This window comes from Vidua macroura, chromosome 18, assembly GCF_024509145.1.
Source record: "Vidua macroura isolate BioBank_ID:100142 chromosome 18, ASM2450914v1, whole genome shotgun sequence".
Lineage (NCBI taxonomy): Eukaryota > Metazoa > Chordata > Aves > Passeriformes > Viduidae > Vidua > Vidua macroura.
The window spans coordinates 10,782,926-10,808,028 of NC_071588.1; the positions used below are offsets into that span (position 1 = coordinate 10,782,926).

General features: G+C 49.7%; 3 protein-coding genes across 10 annotated transcripts in view; all 3 read right to left on the reverse strand.

Annotated features, from left to right (window-relative positions):
* The window catches only part of PXN (paxillin), a 62,154-nt gene extending 61,058 nt beyond the window's left edge, over positions 1-1,096 (reverse strand). For 3 of the 5 annotated variants that reach the window (XM_053993453.1, XM_053993452.1, XM_053993448.1), the window contains exon 1: positions 750-1,096. The gene's annotated coding sequence lies outside the window, so the exon portion shown is untranslated. Of the gene's footprint in view, positions 1-429; positions 566-749 lie in introns of all 5 variants that reach the window. The other 2 variants (XM_053993451.1, XM_053993449.1) reach the window with 1 other exon arrangement.
* Positions 1,097-1,278: 182 nt separating this feature from the next.
* PLA2G1B (phospholipase A2 group IB) lies at positions 1,279-3,355 on the reverse strand. The gene is made up of 4 exons (XM_053994057.1): positions 3,137-3,355; positions 2,902-3,061; positions 2,074-2,201; positions 1,279-1,457 (listed from the first exon to the last, which is right to left on the reverse strand). Exons 1-4 carry the CDS (start codon positions 3,168-3,170, stop codon positions 1,336-1,338), a joined length of 444 nt encoding a protein of 147 aa, XP_053850032.1. The 5' UTR covers positions 3,171-3,355; the 3' UTR covers positions 1,279-1,335.
* A 2,131-nt stretch (positions 3,356-5,486) lies between these two features.
* Positions 5,487-25,103, reverse strand: part of MSI1 (musashi RNA binding protein 1) — a 30,300-nt gene continuing 10,683 nt past the window's right edge. Inside the window, exons 7-15 of one of the 4 annotated variants that reach the window (XM_053994068.1) lie at positions 18,204-18,252; positions 16,108-16,190; positions 15,355-15,472; positions 13,709-13,789; positions 12,390-12,446; positions 9,504-9,572; positions 9,224-9,396; positions 8,706-8,771; positions 5,487-7,760 (exon numbers count right to left, since the gene is read on the reverse strand). In XM_053994068.1, the coding sequence (XP_053850043.1) occupies positions 8,730-8,771; positions 9,224-9,396; positions 9,504-9,572; positions 12,390-12,446; positions 13,709-13,789; positions 15,355-15,472; positions 16,108-16,190; positions 18,204-18,252 (672 nt within the window). In that variant the 3' untranslated portion in view covers positions 5,487-7,760; positions 8,706-8,729. The remainder of the gene's footprint in view (positions 7,761-8,705; positions 8,772-9,223; positions 9,397-9,503; positions 9,573-12,389; positions 12,447-13,708; positions 13,790-15,354; positions 15,473-16,107; positions 16,191-18,203; positions 18,253-25,103) is intronic. The other 3 variants (XM_053994069.1, XM_053994070.1, XM_053994071.1) reach the window with 3 other exon arrangements.

The following is a 25,103-nucleotide window of genomic DNA, read 5'->3' on the forward strand; positions in this document are numbered from 1 at the left end:
TACTTTTTTCCTCTACAATGAGGTTTATCACAAGGGGACTTTCATAACATTTACTTAGGAGCTTTACTGTTCTACAAACAGTAATTTCAGGAAATCTAAGCTAGTGAGTGAGTACAAGAGACCTCATCTTGCTCTTCTAGCCCTAAGAATGATTCATTTTGGCCATATGATAAGATCACATCCAGGATCCTCAAGATTTCTGTGGAGGGCTCCAAGCACTCAAAGTTTCCAGAAAATTCACATACACAAACACCTGAGGAAAAATAAGCAACAAAACCAGGACTCAATCTACCATAAAATGGAATGCCTGGCTGTGACACAATCCCCTCCCCTTTTCAAGGAAAAGAACTAAATGCAATTCTCTATCCTTTCTCAATATCATTCTAATGCCCTCAAAGATACATTTCAGAAGGAAGGCATTGCAAGTACCTTGCAATAACACACCAAACCAGCTTCTTCCTTCTCCATTTGTTTCTCATTTCCCAGAGCACTCTCAGATCCTCGGGGTGTGCTCCATGTTTGGGAACAGTTCATTCTGATGATGAACCAGGGCCCTCCTCATGCCCTGCCAGCAAGCAGGGTGTGTGTGTAGACCCTGCCCCAGGAGTTCACCCACACCCCAAAAACATCTGCCAGCAAAACCGGTACCAAGGGTGGGGGCAGCTTTGGCACAGGACCTTGGCAGGGCTGGGAAAGTGGGGCAGATATTGTCCCTCAGAGGGGTTCCCTGCCTTCCAGGCTGACATTACCTCCTTCTCTGCAGCTCCTGACTGGGAACAGGGCAGGGGAAAAGCTCCCCAGGGTAAGCGCACAGGAGACCCTCAGGAGAAAGGAGCACCCAACGGCTCAAGACCCTCACACAGCGATGCCCCGGGGAAGAGGGACAGCTGTGCTTTGGCTAACGCATGGGCAGCCCGAGGCGAGGGCGGCTGAGGGAAGGCTTGAAGGGCGCCCTCTGGAATCCCAGGAGCGTGAGGGCGGGCGGGAAGGGCGCCCTGAGGAGCCCCGGGGAGGTGAGGGCAGGCAGGGACGGTCGCCCCGAGAGGCCTGGGGAGGGTGAGGGCGGGAAGCCGCAGCCCCACCTGAGGGCACCCGAGGGGAGGGGCGGGGCGGGGCACGCGAGGCCGCGAGCAGGTGCGCCCCGCCCCCGCCGCCTCCGAGGGCCAATCAGCGAACGCGGAGGCGCCACCCAGGGAGTGGGCAGAGGGGCGGGGCCTCCCTCCCCTCACGCCGCCCCGTCCCCTCAGGCGGCGGTGAGCAGCGGCCAGGGGCGTCGGTTTAGGTTATTTATTTGTTTATTTGGTCCTGCGGCCGCCCTGAGGCACATGAAGGCGATTATTTGCAGTATTTGTCGGTGTCTAGCTTCTTGTACGCGGGGTTGTAGGGCGCCTTGGCGAAGCACATGGCAGCGGCCCGGTCGCAGTTGCAGATGAACTTGGCGCACTCCTTGTTCTTGCCTGGAGGAGAGAGAGGAGCGGTCAGAGCCCGCGGCTCCTTCGCCAGGCGCTGCAGTGGCTCGGGCTGGCATTTCTGTTGTCACGGTGTACCCGTTTCACTGCTGCCATCGTTTTGGGGACGCACAGGCTTCTACCCACTAACCCACTGCCCGAAAGCTGTGTGTTCCTGCCAAACCATCTCTCTCCTTGCCCCTTTGTCCCTTCCCTGCAGCCCTATTTGCCAAACTCTGCTCTTTACCTCTGTTCCAGAGCCCTGTAAAGTCTCCACTATTCATCAGAGGTGTCTGCCAGAAAATGTATAACAGTGCCAAGATAACATGCTGATCTCTTGGATACTGCCATTAGAAGGCCTCCCAGAAAAGTACTCAAACCCCTGAAGACTAGACGGGTTTCTCTATATTCTGTTGTACCATATATCTTCACAAACTTTAAATTGTGAGCTATATAGAGAATACTCATTCCAGTGCCTGTGTGAGGTGCCCTCTTTCTAACAACCAGGTCCCCTGGCAAGAACTTGCACTGTGCCTTCCTGCCTCAGCAGTGTGAGTGTAACACAGCCCTGCTCCACCCTAAGAGAGGCTGGAGAACATCTGGAGTGAAGTGGAAATGGACGTACTGCTACATGTGATCTGCTCATCAGAGCAGCTGAAGCGGTACAGCTTAGTGTAGGGGTTGTCCAGGAGGAATTTGCAGGATTCCATTTTCAGTGCCTGTGTGTAGCAGTTATCATGTACTTGGCAGCACCTGGGAAACAAGGAGAAAAAGGTTAGAAAATACCAGAATCAACGGACCTGTAAGACACACAAATACATTAGATTTGCTTTGACAAAACTCTTGACAATAAAAAAAAAGATACCCAGCAATAAGAGGGCAGACACAAAGGACCTCAAAGGGACACAGTTGTGCCAGCTCATGGTCCAAGAGGTGTCTGGTACATATGTACTTATGGGAGCATCTTCACAGTTGTCTATTGAGCACCGGGAAAGCAAAAGCCAGTGTTTACACTTCCCCTCAGTGCCTGGTAGCTGACAAGCTCTCAGCCAACACAATCCACGACTTGGCTGCCAGATTTGTGTGTCTCTAAATTGTCCATGCCATTTCCTAGCATTTTGCAGCCCAGCCTGTATATGTTGATGGTCAAGCACCAGGCAGAGTGTGCAGAGTTGCATCCATGCTGCTGGCCCAGCACTGTTGCAAAAAAAATGCTGGAATGAGCACACTGTGCTGCCATAGAAGAGCTACTGTAATTATATTTTATCTTAGTAATAAGGCATCAAGGTGTGATAGTGCACATTCTTTTTCCCCTGAATCCACCTGTGAAAGAAAGCTTCCTTCACAGCCGCCAGAGAGTTTTGTAAACATTCATAGGCAGGGCCAGCTGGGATGAAGCTGAAGCAGAAAAGTACAAGCAAGGAAAGAGGTTTGTAAAAGCAGTCTTACAAACCTGTCGAGCTCGTCCACTGGAGTGCCGCTGCCCCCCAAGCCACAGTAGCAGCCGTAGTGGTTGAATTCCAGCAGTGGGTGGCTTTTGGGCAGGGTGCACTTGATCATTTCGCGGAACAGCCACACGGCCCGGGACGAGACCTCGGCGCTGGCTGCACCCACTGGGGAGAGACACAGAGCGTGGTTAGAGTCAGGTTCAGGGTTACCAGCGCCAGGACGAGGGCACCTACACCTACCTGACAGCAGGAAAAGCAGGGCCAGGAACTTCATTCTTGCAGCTCTTGACACAAACACTGGTGCTAAGGGAAATGAGTCTTTATACAACAGGCTCACCTTGACATGGGTATGAGATAAAAGAGCCAGTATTTATGTTGCTAAATGCAGATTTCTTCCATCAGAGGCTATGGGCGGCAGGCTGTGGCGTGACCAGTTGAAGGCCAATTGAGTTAAATCCATAAAAGCCCGAAAGGCAAATATTTGCTCTCTAGATTTTCACTATTAAATTCTTGTAGTACTACTATTAGAAGTCAGCCTGAAATATCTGGCTATTTTCAAGGGCTCTCTACTAAAAAATAATCGCAGTATGGTAGTTAAGTTGGAAGTTTCTGGCACACTAATAACCACCTGCCACTAATACTTGCATCCTCTTTTTATGGTATCCCATGTATCATTAATCCTGTATCTCTCCATGGGTCCTCCTGGCATAATTCAGAGAATAAGATACAGGTTGTCCACTCACATCAAATGTCCATTTGGCATAAGCTCAACTGAAAAAAAAAAAAAATCAAGCTATTCTTTACTTTAAAACCACAGAGGAGAAAGAGGTACTACTAGGCAAGAAATAGGACCCAAGTGACCTGGAAAATTTTTAGGTGGGTTAAACAAGGAATAGTATCTGGTTTTATGTGGCCTTAAGCAATCTACATTGGAAATGAACCAGGCTTAGAAGTTTCAACATACACAGCAGACTTCAGTGACTTAGAGCAGTTCGTCATTCTCCAACACCAATGCAGAACCCAGTTAAGAACCTTTGGTTTTCTATGCCATGGGATGAGGAGAGTTGGGAACCTTGAAAGAAGCTCAAAAAATGGGTAAGAAAAATCTTCCTGGAATCAGTCAGGGATAAGTAAAAACCCTGCACTCATATTTAGATCCCAGAGGCTCTGGCATTTTCAGGGCTATGGGTTTGGCATTTTTACACACTCAAGATACAATTCCTTGACATAGTTATGAAGTCTGCATTGATTTCCAAAGCACCAAACAAACCCTCAGCTTTTAAGAGCAGAGGAGGACACAAAGGCCACCTTTCTGCAATAGCCTGATACACCAGGGTGTTCATGCAGGAAGCTTTGGGCTCACATCCCACCAGTAGGTTCCAAAAGGGGTGATGAGGACACCTTCCTCCTCATAGGGTCTGAAACTACACCAGGGTACCCACAGTACCTGGTGGATATTGACATATCCATAGGACAGCTAGGGAAAGCTAGACATGGTGCTGAACAACCAGATCCATTCCGACTTTTTTGATCTCTTCCAGCGCTCCCATTCTGGGGCTCCCCACTCGTGGGTTACCTACAGCTGAGCAGATGCTGAGTTGATTTAAGATTCTCAGTGTTCTAACCAAGTATTGAACAAACATTAAAAGCTGATGTAAAGGACAATGTGTACCACAGTTAGTTCAGAAAAAATAATTTTATCTTTTGCCCACAGATCAATCTGTCAACTTTCCCTTCAATATCCACTTAAGAGTTCTCTGTATTCTCACCTTTTAACTTTTTAATTTAAAAAAAAATTTGTTTTCTTACCTATGAAATGTAGGAGTTTGGTTCCTTTTTCCTCAGTATCCTCCTTGTTCTCAGTATCGGATGTATTATTGATGTTTCCTAGAAAGTTTCCAGTCAACTGGCCTTTTTAAAATTGTAAGTCAACAATTTCCTACATTTTTAGTTCAACAAAAGGATCACCAAGTGTGGGAAAGTAAGCACATGAGTATTACAAGAGTGCCTCATGAGAAAAATCCCAGCAGGGTAAAGGTTTTTCCAGCAATGCTATTTTTGGTTTCCCCCAACCTGTGCTGTATACAAAGCCACTGGTCCCTTGGTACACTTGTGAGCACATTCCAACGTATAACTTGGTTCCAATTTATAGGCTTAAGACTTTTTTTTTAAGCCCTATTGCAGAGTTCCCTACTATTCCATACTGTTAAAATTCTCCTTTCTCTCTTTTGTCTGTTAAGGACTTTACTCTTCCCATCTCCACATTTTATTTCCTTACGTTTTATTTCCTTCGTTGGTCCACCACAGTCAATTGAACCCAGGGCATGTGCTAAACCTGTAAGCACCACATTATCTCCTTTTCTGAACCTACAAATACTTACACAAAACCTCTGTAAGGTAAAGAGACACAATCTCTACTAAAACCAGATCTGCCTCACATTATAAACTGGCCACTGCCAAAGTGTGGGAGCAGAACAGCAAGTCAGAGACCTGCTTGGGGCTTTTATCCTTAAGGCAGGATACAACTCCTGCCAGGTCCAGAAATCTCCCCCACTGGAAAACCTCGCACCCTCAAATAATGACAGAGAAGGACAGTTTTCAAATAATTTATTAGGAATTTAAAACTGAAATCTGGAAAAAGGGTTACAGGTGTGGAGAGAACAAACACTGGAGTGTAATAACTTACTGGCTTAAAAACACAGCTTTATTTCTTTTAAAAAAAATGCCCACCCTGAAACCAGAGCCCCAGCCTCCAGGCAGTGGCCAGAAAGTGACTCACAGCCCAGCAGCAGCACAGCTGGCCCGGGATGTCTGGAGGGGGCATGGAAGCAGCTCAGCGCATACACCAAGAGGGAGGAAAGCGCTGTCCGCAGACCCAAATTTGAAGTATATAGAATAAAAATAAACCCAATAAAATGCAGCTCTTCTTTAATTAGGAAATATTTAAAAAAACAGACATACAGACTCTTGTCTCAGTAACAAAAATTATTGCTTTGTGTTTTCAGTACTGATCTGTTAAGTACCTTCTTACCTAAACAGAACTCTCCAAACGCATCGCCCAAGTCAGGACAAGTTCCAGCAGACGGGGGAGAGACAGAAGAGAAAAAGGGCCCTGTGGGCACTGTGGCCCTCCCAGTCCTTTTCTAAATGCCCATCTCCTTTACAGGGGCTCAGTTTGGGGGAAGAGAGGGAATGATTTTTAAAACTTAAGATGAAGCTTTTATTTCCCTGGGAAAAGAGTTTGGCTGCATCTTAATAAAAGGCTTAATCACCCCCCTTAACAAGGTCTTTGGTTCACTGAAATCCAGACCCAAACCTGCCCCATGTATTCCTGCTGGAGGCCTCCCATGGCAGAGTGCTGGTTGGCAGAGGCCTGGACCATACCAGGGGAAGCCCTAGCAGGTTCTGGAGAAGGGACCAGATCACCCCGCACAGGACAATGGACAAATTCCCACAGTCTTCAGAACACAGAGTAAAGCAAACGGGAAGCTGCAATTCTATAATTCATATAATCCCTGAGAAGCCCTTAACCCGCCCCCAAATCACCACCCTAATGCTTTTCTCCCCTGTTAATGAATCCCCATCCCAGAGCCCTGCCCTTCAGAGAACGACTACCCAAATCTCCCCCGGCTGACACCCCTTCCGATACCCTCACCTCCGGAGGAGGATCCCCTTTCCCAGGAAATCTTGACGCAAGCGATAAAGTTTGGAGAGTGAATTCCTTTCAAAGTAACCAAGACAAGCAACGGCAGCAAAGCCCTTTCCCTAAGCCAGCCCAGAGCCGGTGCTACGGAGCCCAGGGATGGAGTCTGTACATCAAGCAATTGGAAGCAGCTTTAACCCGCTCAGCAAAACAGCCGATGGCTGGTACGTTTCACCCCACCCGCCCCCCCACCCCCCCCTTTCATCTCATCTCATCAGAGGTCTTAAAATCTTACAGTAAAAGGTGTACAAAAAAAGAACAAAGTCCTGTCAGGATTCTGCTGGAGAGTATTGCTCACGCTGCGGCACCAAGTCCAGGACCTGGAGCTGCTCCTTGGAGCCAGGCTGCCGGCAGCAGCCAGGTTCAGCTCATGATATTTACATATTATACAGGAGGAAAAAGAAAACCCCACATAAAACTAAACCTAGGAAAAAAAATCTTTCAGCTGTAAGGATAGTGTTTTTCACTTAGCAAAATATACATTTGTTTTGTTCCATAGCGATGTCCAACGTTTTCGGATCCTTGGAGTTTCACACTTTTCAAAGCCTCACATTTACAAAACAGAAACAATTAAAAACAGTTTCTTTAAAAAAAATAGAAATACAGCAGTTCCTCTCAGCCTTTTTTCTCTCTCTGTCTCTTTCTTCCCTTCAGAACTGCATTCTTGTTACATACCGTGCTTTAAAAACACTGACGACAACAACAACAGAGTTGAAAATATTCAAAACAGTTTCAAAGCCAAATAAAAATACTCCTCAATGAAAACTACCTAACACAATCACAAAGCCAATTCATAAAATATGTCTACTAGCTCGGGAAAGAGCAAACAACAAAAAGAAGGGGCAGCCCCCAAAAAAGATAAAAAAATAAAATAAAAAAATAAAACTAACAGCTAATAAAATAAATAAAAGAAGAATCAGTGGGCTGGGGGCAGGGAGGGGGAAGCGTAAACCGTCGGTGGTTAGTAGGAAAGCGAGATGATCTCCTCGGGTTCAGTCCAGTGTGGTCTGGTCAAAGGGAGAGATCGGGCAGGGCGGCAGGAGCCTGGCAGCCAGCCGGCAGTGTGCAGTTTGATTCAAGAGAAAGGTAACCTTGGCTCATCCCCCGAGGCTCACCAGATCCTCCAGCCACTCGCTGTCCTCGGTTAGGTCACTGGGGAATCTGCGGGAAACAGCAGGGGAGGGAAGGGACAGGGGCTAGAACAACCACAGCTTTCCTCCTGGGGTTTTCTTCTGGTGTGATCTGACAGGAACACCCAATACCCAAACTTTGCCCCAATACAGTCTTGTTCTGCACATGGCTGGCACAGGGACAGGGCATGGCAGGGATGTTTCTGTCTTCAATGGCAATGTGCAGGCCTGGGAAACAAGTCCCACACACCAAGTGGCCTGGTCCCTGTGAGGGCTGGGACATAGCAGAGTCCAGCCATTTCCCCAGCACTCAGCTCAGTCCAGCCCTGCCAGGCTGCCATGGGCTCCTGTCTGTGGACACTATTCCCTCCAGTTTTTGCCCTCCTTTTTGAAAAGCTGATTTTTTACTTTTTTTTATTTTAAATTTTAAGCCAGCTAACTTCAGTCACATTTACAAAGCAAACAAAGACTATTAACCAGTTCCCTCTCAGCCCATCCAAGGACCAATACCAGAACTGATCAGATTGTCCTTCTGCCCTTTTCCCAGGCAGGAGATGAAAAACTTCACTTCCCAGAGACTGGTCTCGGCAGCAGTGAGAACAACCAGCTGCATGGTGGAGGCTTCCCCAGCCACACAGAAGAGCCAAGCTTGTCTCTCAGATCACTGGGTTGTGACTCTGGCCGACCCTGCAGATGTTCTCTCTTTTTGTCAGTGCTTCATTTTCTTCCTCTTTGTGCTAGACACCAAGACACTCTCCACACCCAGCCTGGGGAGCGTTCAGTAGGAACCCAACCTGCCAAGCCTCCTGGTTCAGGAGAGAGCTCATGCTGGCCACAGGACTCCTCCCACAGACTGGGCCAGGCCATGGAGCCTCACACCAACATTCACAGCTTCAGCTGAGAGCCAAAGCACAGAGACCAGCTCAGAACCTCACTCCTCTCTCTCATTACCTGCTCCTGTTCAAAGCTGTCTTACCTCCTGCCTCCTTGGTCCCCAGCTTCAGTGATACCCATTGGTAAAAGCTGTTGCAATCAAGGGACCCTGTGAAGAAAGAGTTAAAACCCCGCTCTTAAACAAAAGAACAGTGAAGAAGAATTGCTAACACAACAAATTCAGTCATGGCCCAGATGACAGAGTAAATGTTTTCAGTTGGAGGTGCCAGATCTAAAGATCACATCGCGCTGCAGAATGCTGTATCAGGGCCAAGATGGGTTCTTGGAAAGCCTGAGCTAGATCAGGGAAAGAACTGGAGATCAGGACCTTGAGTGGTGATCAGAGAGCCAGCAGAAACCAAACATGTGGGCTCCAAGTGAGCTGCTGCACTCTGCACCATCCATCTAGGTGTGAGGCTCAGCAGTGGCACAGCCAATGCTGCAGTGGGTGGTATTTCATAACTAGAAAACAGACTGTAGGCTGAGGGGGCTCCCTCACCACGAGGACACACAGCACACTCCCCATCTCCCTCCTCCACAGAGGGCGCAAGGAGCACTCACCCCTAGGCTGTGTCCAAAGCCAGTGCTCGGGGCTGGACTGGCAGCGCTGATGTAACTGCTGACCCCTGAGTCCTGGTTGGCTGCTCCATAAAGCTCTGCCATCGGCCCGGGACTGGTGGTGCCCAGAAAGCCACCGGTGCGACTGGGGGTGGAACCTACAGCAGGCAGCAGAACTACGTAGTGAAGATCCCAAAAATGCAACCCCGTCCCACCCCCCCTCCCGCAGCCCCTTGGCAAAGCTCTGTGACAGGACCCGTGCTGGGGAGGAAAGTGGAGTTACCTGTCCCTCGCACCACGGCCGCTGCAGCCGCTGCTGCCGCCATCGGTCCATACGCAGTGAGGGGGATTGCTGGAAAAGAAGGAACAGGCATCTCAGGAGCACCGTGGCTACATGGGAAACTCCTCAAAGGGAGCATGCATTTCTACTGCAAAATACTGGGCTCACACATATGTACTGGCTTAGTGCACCACAGAGGACATTAAAGGATGACAACAAATAAGTGCATAGCCCTGAATTTATCAGTGTTCTTTTGCACAGCCAATGTCCAGGGGAATGCACGAGCCATGCTCTGTCAAGCCCACATCCCAGAGCAGCCAAAGGCACGGTGTGCAAGAGCTGAATGAGAAGTGGGCAATTTCAAATGTATCCTGTCACTACTAAGCTTTCAAGATGCAGTTAATCTGAAGCTACAGATCCAGATTTTGGCAGTAAACGTGGAGAATGGCAACAGCTCAGGGACAGCAGCTGAAGCTTAAGATCCTGAGGCTCAGCCCCTCCTCTGTCTCTTGTTAATATTCTTGAATAACAGTTTAATAGCCTTTTTCTCCCTATTTCTTTGCTCAAGACATACCATTCTCCCCACACTGAGTTTAGCTCCTGATTGCTCAGAACCTCATTGTTCAATGTAGAAAAGCAGGAAATATATACCTAGGGAGCAGGAACTAGAAATGGCTTAATTAAAACAGTAAGTCTTAATTTATATGTAGCAGTTCTAATTCCCAACTCTACTGCCACAGGCATTCAGCCCTCGGGGCAGGAGGCATCTAGCCAGTATGTTTCTCTTTGCCCTTAAAATGACTGGGTCAGCATTTCATGCTTGAATGTGAAATTCACTGTGATTCTGTTTAGAGCACCATAAAAAGAGGTCAGAACAAATCAATCGCGTAAAGGCTGAAACCCAGACTAGCTTAGGAGGGAATATTTAGTAGCAGGCACCAGCCTGTGTCGAGCAAACGTCATACGAGGCTTCTATCTGGGTTAGCCGCTCATTACAGGCCCTGGGCCAATGCAGGCATGTTGCTGCTTCACATCACCCCCAAAGATGCTGTTCTGGGAAAGAAAGGCTGCTGGCAGCCACCCTCCTGCCCCATCCCTGCTGCAAGTCCCTAACACATGAGTGAATGTGGTTTTACTGAGAAAGGAGGCAAGGTAATCTCAAAAGCTCCAGCTCTTTTTCCAAGAAAAATCCTTCTTGCCTTTGCAGTCTTATCTGCTGAGACACTGGGTTTGTGTTGCGGTGACAAAGCACGTGTGCGTGCATCCCTGCCTGTGCCATCCCCTCCTCTTGGCTCCCCTCACAGAGCTGTGAAGCGCAGCCCGTGTGTGCTGCAGCCACTCGAAGGCACAAGGGCCCTCGAGCGCACGGCTCGCTGGGCTCTGCCCTCCGCAGGGCCAACTCCAGCCTATACATGGGAACCGCAGCCGCGGCCCAGCCAAGCGGCTGCACAACGCCTGCTTAACAGGAGGTAAGCGTATCGGGGAGGGAAGAATGCCACGATCCCCAGCTGGTACTTCAGCGAGATACTCAGGACTGTAAGCTAACGTGGCACCCAGCCAGGACAGCAGAACTAATAGCGTCTTGTTGTGGAGAGCCCTGGTGCACCCCGGCCACCAGTGACAGCCAGGCCCCAGGCAAGTCACTTCTGCTAGGAAAAGGCACAGGGCAGCCTGGGGTGGACATGAAGGGAAAAAACTATTCTACCAAGTCACCAACATTCCTCTACAAATGTGATGGGTTTTGCAGAAAAACACACAAGTAAATAAACAACTGGACACGCATCTGCTTTGCTTGCCAAGCAGAAGGCTCAAAGGTGCTTATGCAGCTGCATACATGGTGTCAGGGAAGGGTTTTGTTATGAGGGAAATGGGATTTAGTTTTCCCCTACCTCCCTCAGGGAAATTTGTTCATTGGTGGCTGCCAACCTCAGCATCCTCACAAACAGAGTCCCTGAGGATTAACATAGTTTTGTGCCACAGAAACTCCCTTTCAATCCTGTTTGTACTGCTAATTGCAGAAGAGCTTCCTAGGAAGGTTTTCAATACCCCTTTGCAGAGAGATTCAAACCCTGAAACAGGTGGGGGCAAGGAAGCACTGGGAAGGAGGCACACTATGGAAATGAAATGGCACATGGGGAGCAGGGTGCTACACAAAGCTGCTTTTCTATGATAGAAACCAGGGACAGGACAGAGCTGGGGAAAACATGGCCATGGAGGGGAGAGTAGGTAGAAGGAACATCACGTAGGGAGAACACACCGCACACACCCCAGGGGCTGAGGATCCGGAGGGCATTTGCACTTTGAGGACACTGAGGACAATCCTCTGCTCCTATTTTGTTCCACAGCTCCCTACAAGCAGTGCAGGACTTTGCAAGGTCCCACCACGCTCACTCCTACCTGGGAAGCCTGTGTGGGAGTATCTGAGGAACTGCACCACTCAGAGCAGAGAAAGCATTCCCTGCAGCCCCTCCTTCCCAGGGAAATGGGATTAGAGTAACCAGGAGTACATCCACACCCTCTCCCTCCTCCCAGCACTCCAAATTTCATCCTTGCAACAGCTCAGGTTAAAGCCATTTGTAGACCTGTGGAAGTCACTCTGCTCTCTGCAGCTTCCATATCTGGTTTACATACAGCCTGGGGCAAGGAGCTAAAAATTGAGGCAAGCAGCAAGGACCTGCATGGCCCTCTTCAGAGGCAATACACATGGCTCTGATTGCCTCTCCATCTTTCCATCCCCAGCTTCGGATGGAGCTTATCCAGATGAAAGAGGAAATAAGGCACATTTCCAGTCTAACTGTGCCAGGCTGTGGAGCAGCAACACCACTGAAACAGCACAAAGCCCCCTTCTCCCCTTCCAGCTTGTGAGTTTAGGAAATGAGTGGGACTGACCTGTGAGCTCAGGGAGGACGGGGGCACTCGGGAGAGGGGTCCGCTCTACACGGAACTCTAAAAACGAAATGCAAGACAGCTTAGGAACTCATCAAACGCCCCGAGGGAGACCCCCAGAGACACAGCAGCCGGGGTCTGCTGGGGGAGCAGTCTGCAACCAGACTGCGACCAGGCCAGAGTCTTCTTTAAACTGATTTATAACTGGTGCTGAAAGGTGCTGGACTCCTGCCCTGAAGGCTGAAAGGATCCATTTATCCTTGGAATAAATGTGGCCAGGGCAGGGCGAGTTCAAGCATCACTCTGTAGCCTCAGGTCTGCCCTGGAGCCCCGCTCAGTGACCCGGCCAATCTGACCTCTTAACGGCAAGGCTAGTGTGTGCTCAGCATGTGCCACACTCAGCCTGGCACAGGTTTACAATGAGGGACTTGAAGCCACTACAGCTAGATTCATGGAGAGCTTCCAGACAGCCAGGAGGCAACAGCAACTTTCAGCCAGTCAGCCTGGGCTCACCTCAGACAAAGAAGAAACTTCCCATTCCCAGCCCTTAATATCAAAACTTCATATATCAACCATCACATGGAGGGATGGAGTAAGGAAGGGATGCTCAGAGTTGCCACAACTCTAGAAAATAGCAATAGCACAGTGTGTCCCTTAAGTGTGCTCTGCCTCATTCCCCGGCCTGGCAGAGAGCAGGAGGGGAGGCCCCACAGCTCTGAGCAGCTGCGGCACAGCAGGTTCCAGCCATTGATCGCTGAATCCATGTTCTCAGCACATGGCAGTATTAGAAGCTTGAAACCACCCAGTTTGCAGGGGATCTGCAGCCCCCTGGCCCAGCAGATGCTTTGTGAAGGCTGTGAGTGGTCCAGGCACTGTTCAGAATGCAACTGCAGTGCTGCAGGCACCTGCCTTTCGTGTGCTCAGGAGATCCCTGGCACATGGGGTTCACCATTCTGTGCTACTTTCAGAGTGGTGGCAGCTCTGGTAAAGAGAGACAGACACACACAAAGGCAGTGAGACAGGCAGAGCTGCGGGGCCCTTCTGTGTCACAGCAGCAGCCCTGCGGAGGAGGCCAGCAGAAAGGACGTCGGAGCAGCCTTGGGCTTTTCCTGCCACTGCAGTGTGAGGATAATCCTAATGAAGGACAAGCTGTTCCCACCTATTCCAGGGCTTCTCCAATCCCCCTTCCACATCCATCTCCAATTTAAAGAAAGACCAAACAGGGGAAAGGGTGAAAGGGGCAGAGCCTGGGTTATAGATCATGCCAGGGGCTCCCATCACCTGAAGGCAGACCAAAGAACAGGGCAGAGAGCTCCACTCACCAGGGAACTGGTAAGTGTAACCAGGTGCAATGCCAGTGTAACTTCGACTCGCGTAGGTGGCAGCTTGGAAGCCCGGATAACCTGGGGAAGAGAACAGGACTCCATTACTGCAAGCTGGCAAGGTCTGGCTGCTCATGAGCAGCATGAGCATCCTTTGGCATTAGACAGCAGAAAGGGGTAACAGCAGAAGCCCCAGGAGAGCGCTGGGCAGAGCGCACAACACGTGCGAGCCTGCAGAGGAGTTTCAGCAGGCCCATTTAATTTTAACTTGTTTCAAACATGTAAGGACATGGAGATTTCCTTCTCAGACTCACAGCTCTGCAGACTAAGGCTTTCTGATGCATCAGCTGGATTTACAAACAGGAGATCAGGGACGAAAGGGCATTTGAATGGCTGAGTCACTTTTGCACTAGAAGGGTTGGTGAATGCAGTTACAAAGAACATTTCTTCATGGCACACGCAGGAGCACAAGTCTTGCTCTTCCCCAAGAAGCTGACCACCTATACAAACAAGCCTGTGAGAATGCAGGGCATTGACTCACAGATGAATATTTGATTTGAGATCTCCCAAGACAAGAGTCCGTGGATTTCCCAGTGACTCAGTTTGAGTCTTGCCGCTTTAAAATTCAGATGGCTTAGAAAAGGTAAAACCACAGGCTGGAGATTTATTTCTCTTCAATAAGTCAAGTGAAAACATTGGTGGAGAAATGCCCTTTTGGGGGTTTTGTTCAGTGACTAACTGCTACTCAGCAGGCTTAGCACTGAGAGCCAGGCTGAGTACACCCTGCCCAGCAACACCAGCAATGATCCTGAGCAAACAGTGCTCTTGGGTCAGCTCAGTCCTGGCTCCAATGAAAGTGAGAAGAGACAGAAGTCAGGACCAGCACCCACACTGGAAGGATCATGCTGACTCTCAGATCTAGGCATGAGGTTTTGTGGTCCTGGAAGACAGGGCTACAAATTACTTCTGGTTTTAATTTTTAAATTTTTATCTGAATGCTTTTGTCTTGGGAGCATTGGTAGACATAAAACCCAGCCTGCTTGTCACCAGCTTCTCCTTACAAGATAGTCCCATTATAAATGTATAGCTTTCCCTGCAATACCAGGTATTTGCTGTACTTGAGAACATGGGAACAGAGTGAGACAACACTCAACTAGAACTTTAAGGGCATTTTAACACTCTTTAAATGACAGTGAGGACACTGCCATTACACAGACCACTGCTTCAAGTGAAAGGTTAGCAGCTCTTTAATCAACTAATTCACCAGAAAGCCTGTACAAGTGTGGGATGAAGATGCCTGGGTACAGATTACTCCACACTCAGCTCTGCAGTTACATCCTATTCCAAATGAATGAATTGCTGTCCATGTGCCCCGGCATTGCGGGACCGTGGAGGAGCTGCCGAAGGGCAGAACCGCCCCGCAGGGGCTGTGCCCAGCCAGCCCGGCTGTCGCAGGGCAGCGGTGGCACGTTTGCAGTTTTTCCAGGTGCCACCAGAGGGCAAGTTGCGATCGCGAACAGGTCCCGGCGGCCCCGCACGGGGAGCGCTGCCCTTGGCCGCCCCGCCGCTCCCGGAATAAACCTCTAAGCTGCTGCCTGGCACGGCCGGGAGCGGGGGGAGCGCGGCAGAGCTGACCGGGGGCTTACCCAGCATGCCGATCCCCAGCATGAAGGCATCCATCCCGTAAGGCATGACTCGGGACCGCCCTCGTGCAGAGCCCGTTGGGGACATCACCTCCTTCGGCTGAGCTTTTTTACACTCCACCTGCCACAGGAAAGTAAGGATCAGGCTCGCCTGTCACAGCCTGGATCACAGACTGTCACAGGACACGGCCACAGAGCACAGGCAGGTCAGGCAGGGCTGCCTGCGTGACAGCACGTCCCAGCTCCAGCCACCTCTGTCAGCCCGCTCCGCTGCCCTTCTCTGGCATTGCTGTCCCCAGCCCACATGGTGCCAGCCTTCCCTCTTGCTCTGCAGCCACCACAGGCAATGAGTTCCAACACTGCTTTTCTCCTCATGGCGTTGCCCTTGATGTTCTACCTGACCCTGCACTAGAGCCTCAAAGCCTAATTTTCCTCATTTCTGAATAAAGGTAAAACCCACCCCCTCCCAGGCCACTACAAGGTTTTGTTTAACTTCAAAAACTCCAAGCACAGTACAATTCCTTGTTTAGTTAGGTGTCCTCCTTGAGAACTGAGTATTATGCTTGCTCACCCCCATACAGTGAGTTTCTTCCCCAGACTGACTGCTGTGATTTTTAGGAAAAGACTAAATGTGATTCCCCACTGCAGAGAGGATGCGTCAGGACCCAAGTGCCTCGCACCCTGCCTCTGTGCCACTGCCCTGCTCTCTCCCACACCTCTGTCCCTGCTGCCCCAGGTTCTGCCCCAGACACTCACCATTTTGTTGTTGATCTCATGGAAGTGGATTTCACATACTTTTTCCACAATGTCTTCACTTTCAAATGTGACAAACCCAAATCCTGAAGAAAAAGCAAAACTCCCTGATCAGGTCAGACCTCTCACAGTTTGAACCCTCTACTCACAGCCTTTTATTGGCAGGAGAAAAGGAGAGTACAATCAACCCTTTCGAAAACAGCTGTCACTCATCTTCTCTCTCCAGAAAATTCTACTTTTATGTACAAGAACAGGACTCTCCTCTTACAGGTTGTCTTCTCCTACTAATCCTGTACTTCCCACCCACTCTGAACCCAATTGGTCTCAAACTCAGGTTTGTTGTTCCTTTTGGTTTTTTTTGGTTTTGGTTTTTTTTTTAATTTTGCTATTTGCAAGGCAAACCACATGGCTGGTAACACTGGGAGGATCTGGGCAGATGCTCACACAAAGAATCGGTGGGGAAACCAACAGCTGCTTGCCAGGACATCACCACCCTCGCTAAATGCACCCCACCAGCAGGAACACCCTGCAGCTCCCTTGCAGGCACTGGCCATAAAGCCTTGTATGAGCAGGCACAGATCAGCAGTGCAGCTGCACACAGCAAGGCAGATACAGGCACAGTGATTTGCAGTTTCACCAAAGTAGGGTTTGTATCTGGGGTAAGACAGGACAGCATGTTCCTGGCCCCTGGCCCACGCTCACACCTCCTTTCTCTCACCAACCCCTTTGCTGACAGTTTTGGCAAAGCCCAGCTCGGGTGGGCAGACTGAACTCCTCTAAGCTGACTGCAACCGTTTCCGGAGAACTGAGGCAGGTGGGAGGATGTCTTAAAGCTTGCTGTGCAAGCAAGCTGGGATTAAGCAGAACTTTCCGCTTTCCAGAGCTGGCCAATTCCATGGCGCTGTAAAATAGCATTCAAAAGCACACGGGAATCCACTGCCCAGAACCCCACCTTTTCTCCACACTGCCAGAAACATCTCACTATAAACTCCTCCATCTGTCTGTGCCCAGGTAGATTCACATCACTCACCCCAACACCCACAAGCAGAGGAGCTCAGGAATTCAGCAGAAAAATGTCAATAGCAGTCCTAAGCCCCATCAGACCCCCACCAGGCCTGCTATGCCCTGGGCTGAGCCCTCACTGTTGATACAGTGGCTGGCAGCTCTCCCTGCTGTCTCCCAAAATGCCCAACAGCTCTAATTGGACCAGTGACTGGTAGGCACCCATGGAGGAACAGGAGTTAATGCTTCTTCCCTTTCAAGATGAAGCTGGAACAACATCCTAGGACTGCCGAGGCCTGGCAGTCAGAGTAGATTTAATGGCTTTAGAAAAAGTAAAAATCTGAAGGGCACAGGGTGTAGCAAGAGCAGAAGGGAGAGTTCCCTCGCTGCTCTGGGGGCAGGAGTGCTTGGAAGTGCTTCAAACAACACACAGGAAAGCAGCCAGCATAGGGCTGTTACTGACTCTGACTGGGAAGAGGCTGAAGCTAAGTTTGCAGGTCAAGTTATTGCTATTAAATCTCTGAGTTGGATGCAAATGTCAAGCCCTGCCACACCACCAGGTAGTTGGTCTGAGGACTGACCAGGAAGGCAGAGACGCCCATGGATGGGCTGGGTCCGTATAGCACAAATAGTAGAGCCTTGCTCCCATCCTGTAACCAGACTCCACCAGCAGGACTCGGGTAAGAAAAGGTGACCTGGGAGCACAAGTGGGCTCCGGGCCGAGGAAGGGGCAAGAAGCAGGCACTCTTCAGGCTCTCGTGTCAGCTTTCCCAGAGCTCAGATTACTCGGGACAAGGTAAGACACACACTGCAGGCTGGAGCCACGGAGGTGAGCATGCAGAAGAAGGGGCCGTCTCCTCTCACATATCTGCAACTTGACGAGTTTACAGCACAGGAAACGCACTGGACAAAAGCTCTCTGTGCTGAGAGGGCCACTGGTAAAAGATGCAGATGCAAAAGAATGGGGCGACTGGAGGCAAGATAGAGAGCAGCTGCAACCCGCATCCCCTGCTGCTGGGATACCGACCCCTCCCTAGGCAAGGCAGGAGGCAAATCCTCTGCAGTAACCTCTCCTAGGGCCAGAAGACAGCTCTCACCTCGGTGTCGGTTGGTTGTCTTGTCGAACATCAGCATCGCATCATCCACCTGCAAAGAGAATGGCTGCAGTCAGATTATTACTGCTGCAACGAGCATCTACCAACACAATTGTTCAGAGCTTCCCTGGCCTTCCCAAACCTGAGGGGATCAAGATGAGACATCTTGTCCCCAAGAAGGAAACTGGGTGCACACATATGCAGTGCACATAAGCTATCACACCAGGCACTTCCTCAAGCCACAACCAGCATGGTCCTGGTCCCCCCACCAGCCCAGGGCAGGTGCTGCTGGGCTGAGCCCCCTCGACCCAGCCCCTGGCAGCAAGCGACCCTGATTGTTCGCCTGCAGCTCCAGCCGGGGGCCAAGGAGCAGGGAGGGCATTGTTCCCAAATCCCGGCCTCAAAAGAGAGGAGAATCAAAGGGGGGCAGAGAAGCAAAGCTGGAGAGGGGAGAGGAATAAGGGGCCTCCCAGCGGTGGGGGAAGCGGAGGCCTCAGACAACAGAGCCTGCCTGGGAAAGCTGGGAAGCACCCCCACCCCCACCCCATGAGGAGCCTTTCCTCTAAGTGAGGTTTCCCACTGCTGGAGGCTGTAATTAGAGCAAATTTACTGCAAGGCCTGAGCAGGGCTGCCTTCCCGGGGGGGAGGGGCGGCCGGATCCCATCCCCCAGCCGGCCTGGGGCTGCTCTCCTCCCCAGCACATCACCGCCTGGTGCCACTTTTCCCCCCATCTTCCCGCGGGTGTTGCCTTGCGGAGCCGCATCCACTCCGCAGGTCAGCCCGAGCGGGGTTAAAAAATACACTTCAATCCCCTCTGTGTAAGCCCCAGTGTAAACCTGTCCCACTGACCCATCCCTCCTCTAATACCACTGCCTTAATCCGATTATGAAACTGGACGTGCAAGTGCTCAGGGGAGGTGGCAGCAGTCTCCGGCCAGCAGCTGCCCTGGCCCTCCTCCTCCTCCATGTGACACAGCCGCTCCCTGAGCAGCAAGCCCTGCACGCCCCCCAACTCTACAGGATTACTCCCTTGCCTCGCCCAGGGAAGAATCTGCATTGCTGCCTCCTCCTGAACAGTCACTGCAGAGGGCAGAGCGCTGCCCATGCCCTGGCACAGGCAGCCACGGGCTTTGCCCATGGAGACCCCACAACCCCAGTCAGGAAGGGGAGAGGCTCCTACCCTCAGGCTCCCAGGACACTCAGCTCCACCTCAGGGCCAGGTGGATGGAAGGAGCCCTTACAGACATTTCCAGTACCATCATAAGCAGACAGAGATCATATTTGATGCCCTTGGCCTTGTCTAACACATCCACTCCAGGTGACAACAGACAACCTGGCTCCTTCTCATCTCACACACTTACCATCCTGGCTCAGCCTCTCTCAGCCAAGTAAACAAACACCTGAGAAACATGCCAAGCATCCAACCTGGAGCCACAGGGGACATAAGCCTTGACACAGACCCAAAGCAACTCCTCAGCAGCTTCCCATGACACACAGTTAGGGAGATGGGCACTGAAGGTAGCTCCTCACACTGTCATTCCCCATCACCACTTGCTCCCACATTTGCACCATTTCCCTTCATGGTACAGCACAACTGTGATGTGCTGGAGGGAAACCCAACGTGGCTTAAAAAAAGTTCAACAGGTTTTGTTGTCTGGTTTTCCTCATTTTAAAATCTAGATCCATTCCCCCATCCAATTCACAAGAAGGCTGGAGAAATAGCTGTTCTCCAGTAAACACTGGAGAGCTTTCCCCAGTAAACACTGGGAGAAAGCTGTGTAAAAGGCACTCTGAGGCAGTGCCACTCCTAGCTCAGGTAGCTGGAGACCACAAACTCATCGCAATGAGAGACAAGCATGAGGAAAAAAAATGAACTAGTATCAACGAGCACAGGCCCACTGCTGACTTACTCTGCCTGACCAGCCCTCCTCTCTGCAGAGCCTGGGAAGCAGGAACAACTGCAAGTGGCAGAGCCCATTGCACTTCCACACAAACTCCTGGCACAGCAATATCCCAGACAATGGCTGGGCAGTGCCACAGCGCTCAAGCACTCAGAGAAAGAAGATGTGCAACCACTTCATCCCAAACCATGCTGTATGCGGTGAGGAGAGCTGCAGCCTTCCTCCTTCTGTGCTTTTTCCAGTGGCTGTGCTTTGAGGTGCCTACACAGCATCCCAAAATGTACTTGCCTTGTAAGAACATACTTATTGTAAGACATGTACTCTATTTGAAAGCTGTTTCCTATTAAAAACTAAATCTTATACAGTAGATAAGTGGAAAAAAAAATACATAGGTGTATATGCACACAACTCCAGGGCTTCAACTCTGTGTATGGCTGTAATTGATATATTTTATTGCCATTAAAATCTACACATGGCCATCTTTATGTCTCCTTTTAAGGCAGCCTGTGAGCTGAGTTGGGTGGTCTCAGCACACACCTGTGAGGTAAAGCAGGGCCCAGATCCCCCCTAACCCTTGCTACAGGGGATACGCCTGTCTTGTACCATGGATAACTTGGGCAGACCCGCACGCTGAGGCACCACATCCAGCACCCAGCAAAGCTCTGCCTGCACCGACTCTACAACCACCAGGAGCCCTAAGTGGGCAGCTATTGCGGTGGTGAACCACCACAGTCCCCCCCACCCCCGCTCTTCCCTCCCCGCCCGCCACCGCCGCGTTGGGCCTTTCCCGGCTGGGCCGCGCCGGGCCCCAACAAAGGCGGCCGCCGGCGGGGCCGTCGCGATGGCAACGCGGCCGCCATGGCAGCTGGGGCCCGGATTAGCGGCTCACAAAGCCGCCCCGCAGCGCTCCGTGCCCGCGGCCTGCGGTGGGCTTCGGGAGGGCACCCAACGGGGGCCTCCGGCACCCCAGCACAGGCGAATCGGCATTCCCGAGGGATTCGTCACCTCGTTCCAACCCCGCGGCTCTGTGCAGGGACACCTATCACCAGGGTGCGGCAAGCCCCGTCCAACCTGGCCTTGAACCTGCCCCTAGATGGGGCAGCCACAGCTTCTCTGGGCAACCTGTGCCACGGCAGCCTCACAGGGAAAACCTTTATCCTAAGATCCAATCTAAACCTACTCTCTCTCTCTCTCTTTCAGCTTGAAGCTACTCCCCCTTGTCCTGTCACTACATGCTCTTGTAAATGATCACCCCCAGTAACTCGGTGCCTTGAGCTAGAGCATTTGAGTCAGGATGACTTGGTGCTCCCTGCTTTCTAGGTCCTAAGTGTTCCTATGCCTCCCCTAAATAAGAAGAGAAAAAGAGGAGTGGTTTTGCATGCTTTCTGTCTGGGCTAAAATGTATTTTTCCAAAGCATCTATCCTAATTTAAAGTGGTGGCAAATCTGAGACACACTCAGGCTAGTGGCCTGAGGGTGACATTCAAACCTTCATGCAAAAGCCATCCAGCAGCCTGGACTCCCCTGTCCTCAGAAGCAGAGCATGATCTCCCCCTAAAGCCAATATCCAAACTGAACTTACCACTGGATTCTCAACAATTGCCTAAAAATCACCCCTGGGAACCTGGTACCTTGAGCTTGAGGAATCAGCTGTCTTCTCTCTAGATCCTAAGTGCTCCCATGCCTTTCCTGGACAGGCAGGAGGAAAAAAGAGCAATTTTTGTCCTGCCAGGTGCTAAAAAACTGTGAGGCCATTTGGAAAAAGAGTGAACAGAGCTCACTCAGAGAAAGCCCTTTCCTTAGAAGGTAAGTCCCCTAAAGGAATGCTTTAAAAGAGCATCCTCAATAGTTCCTTTTGACACAGTCCCAATGCAATTCCAGAAGTAGTATTAGACCTGAATTACTCAGAAAAAGCCTGTCTGAAAAAACATTTTCTGAGATGACTGAAGCTTCAGCACCTCTCACTTAAAGGTGCCATAATCACAAATGATCCATCCAGCCTTGGCCAAAATACCTGGGGGTTTTCAGAGGTTTAATTCCACTCTAATGTCTTTCAATCTTTCAATGTTTCATTCTTAGTTATCTGCTATGGGGAACCAATGACATCCTCATGCAGATTTCATAAAATAATAATTTCCAATACAGTTTGATAGGAAAGGTTGGATGCACTTTCACAAATGTAAATTTTGAAAGCTGTAAATCTTTCCAAAAAAATCTTTTAAATTCAAGCAAAGGGTTTGTGGAGATGGACATCTTCCACCTGAACTGTAAATAAAAATATCTGGGCTGGTCCTAGAAGGAATCACAGCAACATATTTGTAGTAAAGTTAGGCAGAAAAATAGTAACTGTTGAGACAGCTTCCATAAGGAAAATAGAAACCAAACTATCTAGAAACCACTCTGCCATCCTGTCAAGAGACAGACAGCACTAACAACCCTGTGAGGTTCTCCCAGCTGCACAAACAGGACAGGCCAATTCCAAGGAGGAGGATGCATGGACAGAGAGCCTAGCTCCAGGGAACAGGTGTGCTGTGCCATTAGGATCCTTCTTACCCCACTCTGCAGACCCACTCTCAGAACTCTTGGGAGTGAGACTTGGCCAAGGGGACAGAACCTGCTCCATGCCACAGGAGAGCAGAACAGCCTGTCCAGGTGTCCTTGCCTGCTCTCACAAAGGCACCTGGCAAATATCAGATGAACCCCAGAAGACCTGAATGACCATTACTGCTAGAGTGTTTTTGGCTATGTGCCTACCAGATGCGGAGCACAGAGAACTCTTTGTTCCAGAGGCATTGTTACCACAGGCCAAACTGCCTACTGCCACAAGAGAGGTGATCAGATTCCCCTTCTCCTCCCCTCCCCATCTGTTCATGGCAACCATGTTATGTGTGAGAATTTACATAAATTGCCCTCTGATCTGTGGAAGAAAATCCAAAATCCAGTTTGGAAATCCACAGCAGGTTGACAAGTAGCTTTGATCCCTGAAATTTCCAGAGAGCGGCAGATTAAGGATTAATTAATTAACATTCTCCCAATCCAAAGTGAGGAAAATCATGGCCACTTTAAGCACAGAAACAAGTCTTCCTTTAAAGACATCAGTATCTGAAGATTCTCCCATTAGTCAGCAGGGAAAACTCATTTCATACACCTAAGTCAACCACCCCATTCTTCTGTCAGGAGTACATGAATAGGCATTTGTGACAGACCTACAAACCCTCATCTTATCCAGCACCTCAGATACTGTGATTTTCCCTCATCACAACAGTAACAGCCATCACCCCAGTGAGACCTCAGGACCTCTCATGTCCAGAATTTGGACGGAGTATTAGATGGCAGCCTAAAGGTCAGAACCCTCCTCAGACCCCAGATCTTTTTTCTTGTTTGCTTCCAGGGTATTTTTAGAGAGGAGATCTCTCTGGGCAAGAGCTGCCTCACAGAGAGGCTGAGCTTTCATGACCGACTCATCCACACACAATTACCTCAGGCCCAGCGAGAGATGCAGACTGGTTTTAAGCACTTTCCAAGCACCCTTGGTGCTGCAACTGATTAGTGAGTCATGCAAAGACGTCACTGTGAATGTATTTCCTGCACTGCTGCTTCACCAAATATAAAAGCACACAACAAAACCATGAGTTCAAAAACCTGATTTGGGTGCAGGCCCCCATTTCTTCCAGGACCTCTGCACTTCCAGTTTCTGTTAAGATCAGCTTCTCTCCTGATGACAAACAAAAGACCAGCTGCATCAAGTTAGAGCAGAGCTCTGCCTTGCCCAAAACCTCCCAAGATACCAACCAAGAGACAACTTTGGAAGAACATAAAGATAAGGCAAGGATATTACAACAGAGCCCAGAACACTACATCCCCATCCAAGCTATTTATGATGTGGAGATTTTCTGAATTCAAAGGGGTGTCTGTGTACGTTAAAAGACCTTCCATGAATCTTCCCAATCATTTTGAAGCCTATGTAAATTTTAGCAACAACATCCTGCGGCAAAGATTTCACAGTAGATATGCTCCATGATAAAATGACTTTATTTGTTCTAAGCCTCCTCCTATCTTGCAATTTATAAGACTTTCTCTACCACAAAACTTCATCAGACCAACTCTTGCATTAGAAAGATGATCTGAGTTTTTTCAGTTTTGATTTGAAACAAATAACCTTGCTTACAAGATTGGAGACCCAACAGTCCAAAGAAATTACTCTGATGGATAACCCCTTTTCCTCCCAAAAATAATACAGAACAACATGTTCCTACAGGTCGAAGTAGCAGAGGAGGAAGCTGCAACTTGAGCTCCTCTGGCATTCTCATACGTGTTGAACTAGACAGAGGACTAGCTGTGCCTGAGGTGGTAGATGCAAGACACCTTCCTCCTCTCTTTCTGCTGCAGGTTTCAGTGAGGGTGGTAGCCTGAATCTAGAGAAGCTGTTGAAATAATTCCTTGTGCTGTCTAAAGATCTTCAACACCATCCAACTTAAGCCAAACTACTTGGCTACACATACAGTGAATGAAAAGTCTTTCCAGGACTTCTGTCCTACAGCTGAAAAAATGATCTCCTTTAGAAAGCATGTGCATGGCCTGAGCTTGGATTTGAGAGAGATTCAAGTTTTGGAACCAGAGAGGTGTTTCCTAGAGATCCTGCTATGCTCAAAGCCCTTGCAGCTGCACCTGACAAACCACAGCCAGCTTGAGATCACTTTTCAGTCTCTCTCTCTCTCTGTACTAAAAAAATAAAAAAAAAACTTTGTACTTTCTTTCTCAGGAAAACAGCAGCCCATATATTTTAGTCAGAGTTTTGGAAGGGAAAAAACCCGAAAGTGATTCCTCTTTGAAGCAGAGACACTCACACTGTATTTGGGATCCTCTTTGAAGCTTCACCTTTTGTGCCTGTTAAAACCAAGTATTTTGATATGAAGAAATGGGGTGTCAGCCTCTCCCTCTCTTTTTTTATCACTGAGTAATACTCGTGGATTTCCTTTTCACACATTTTCACTTTTTTTTGCC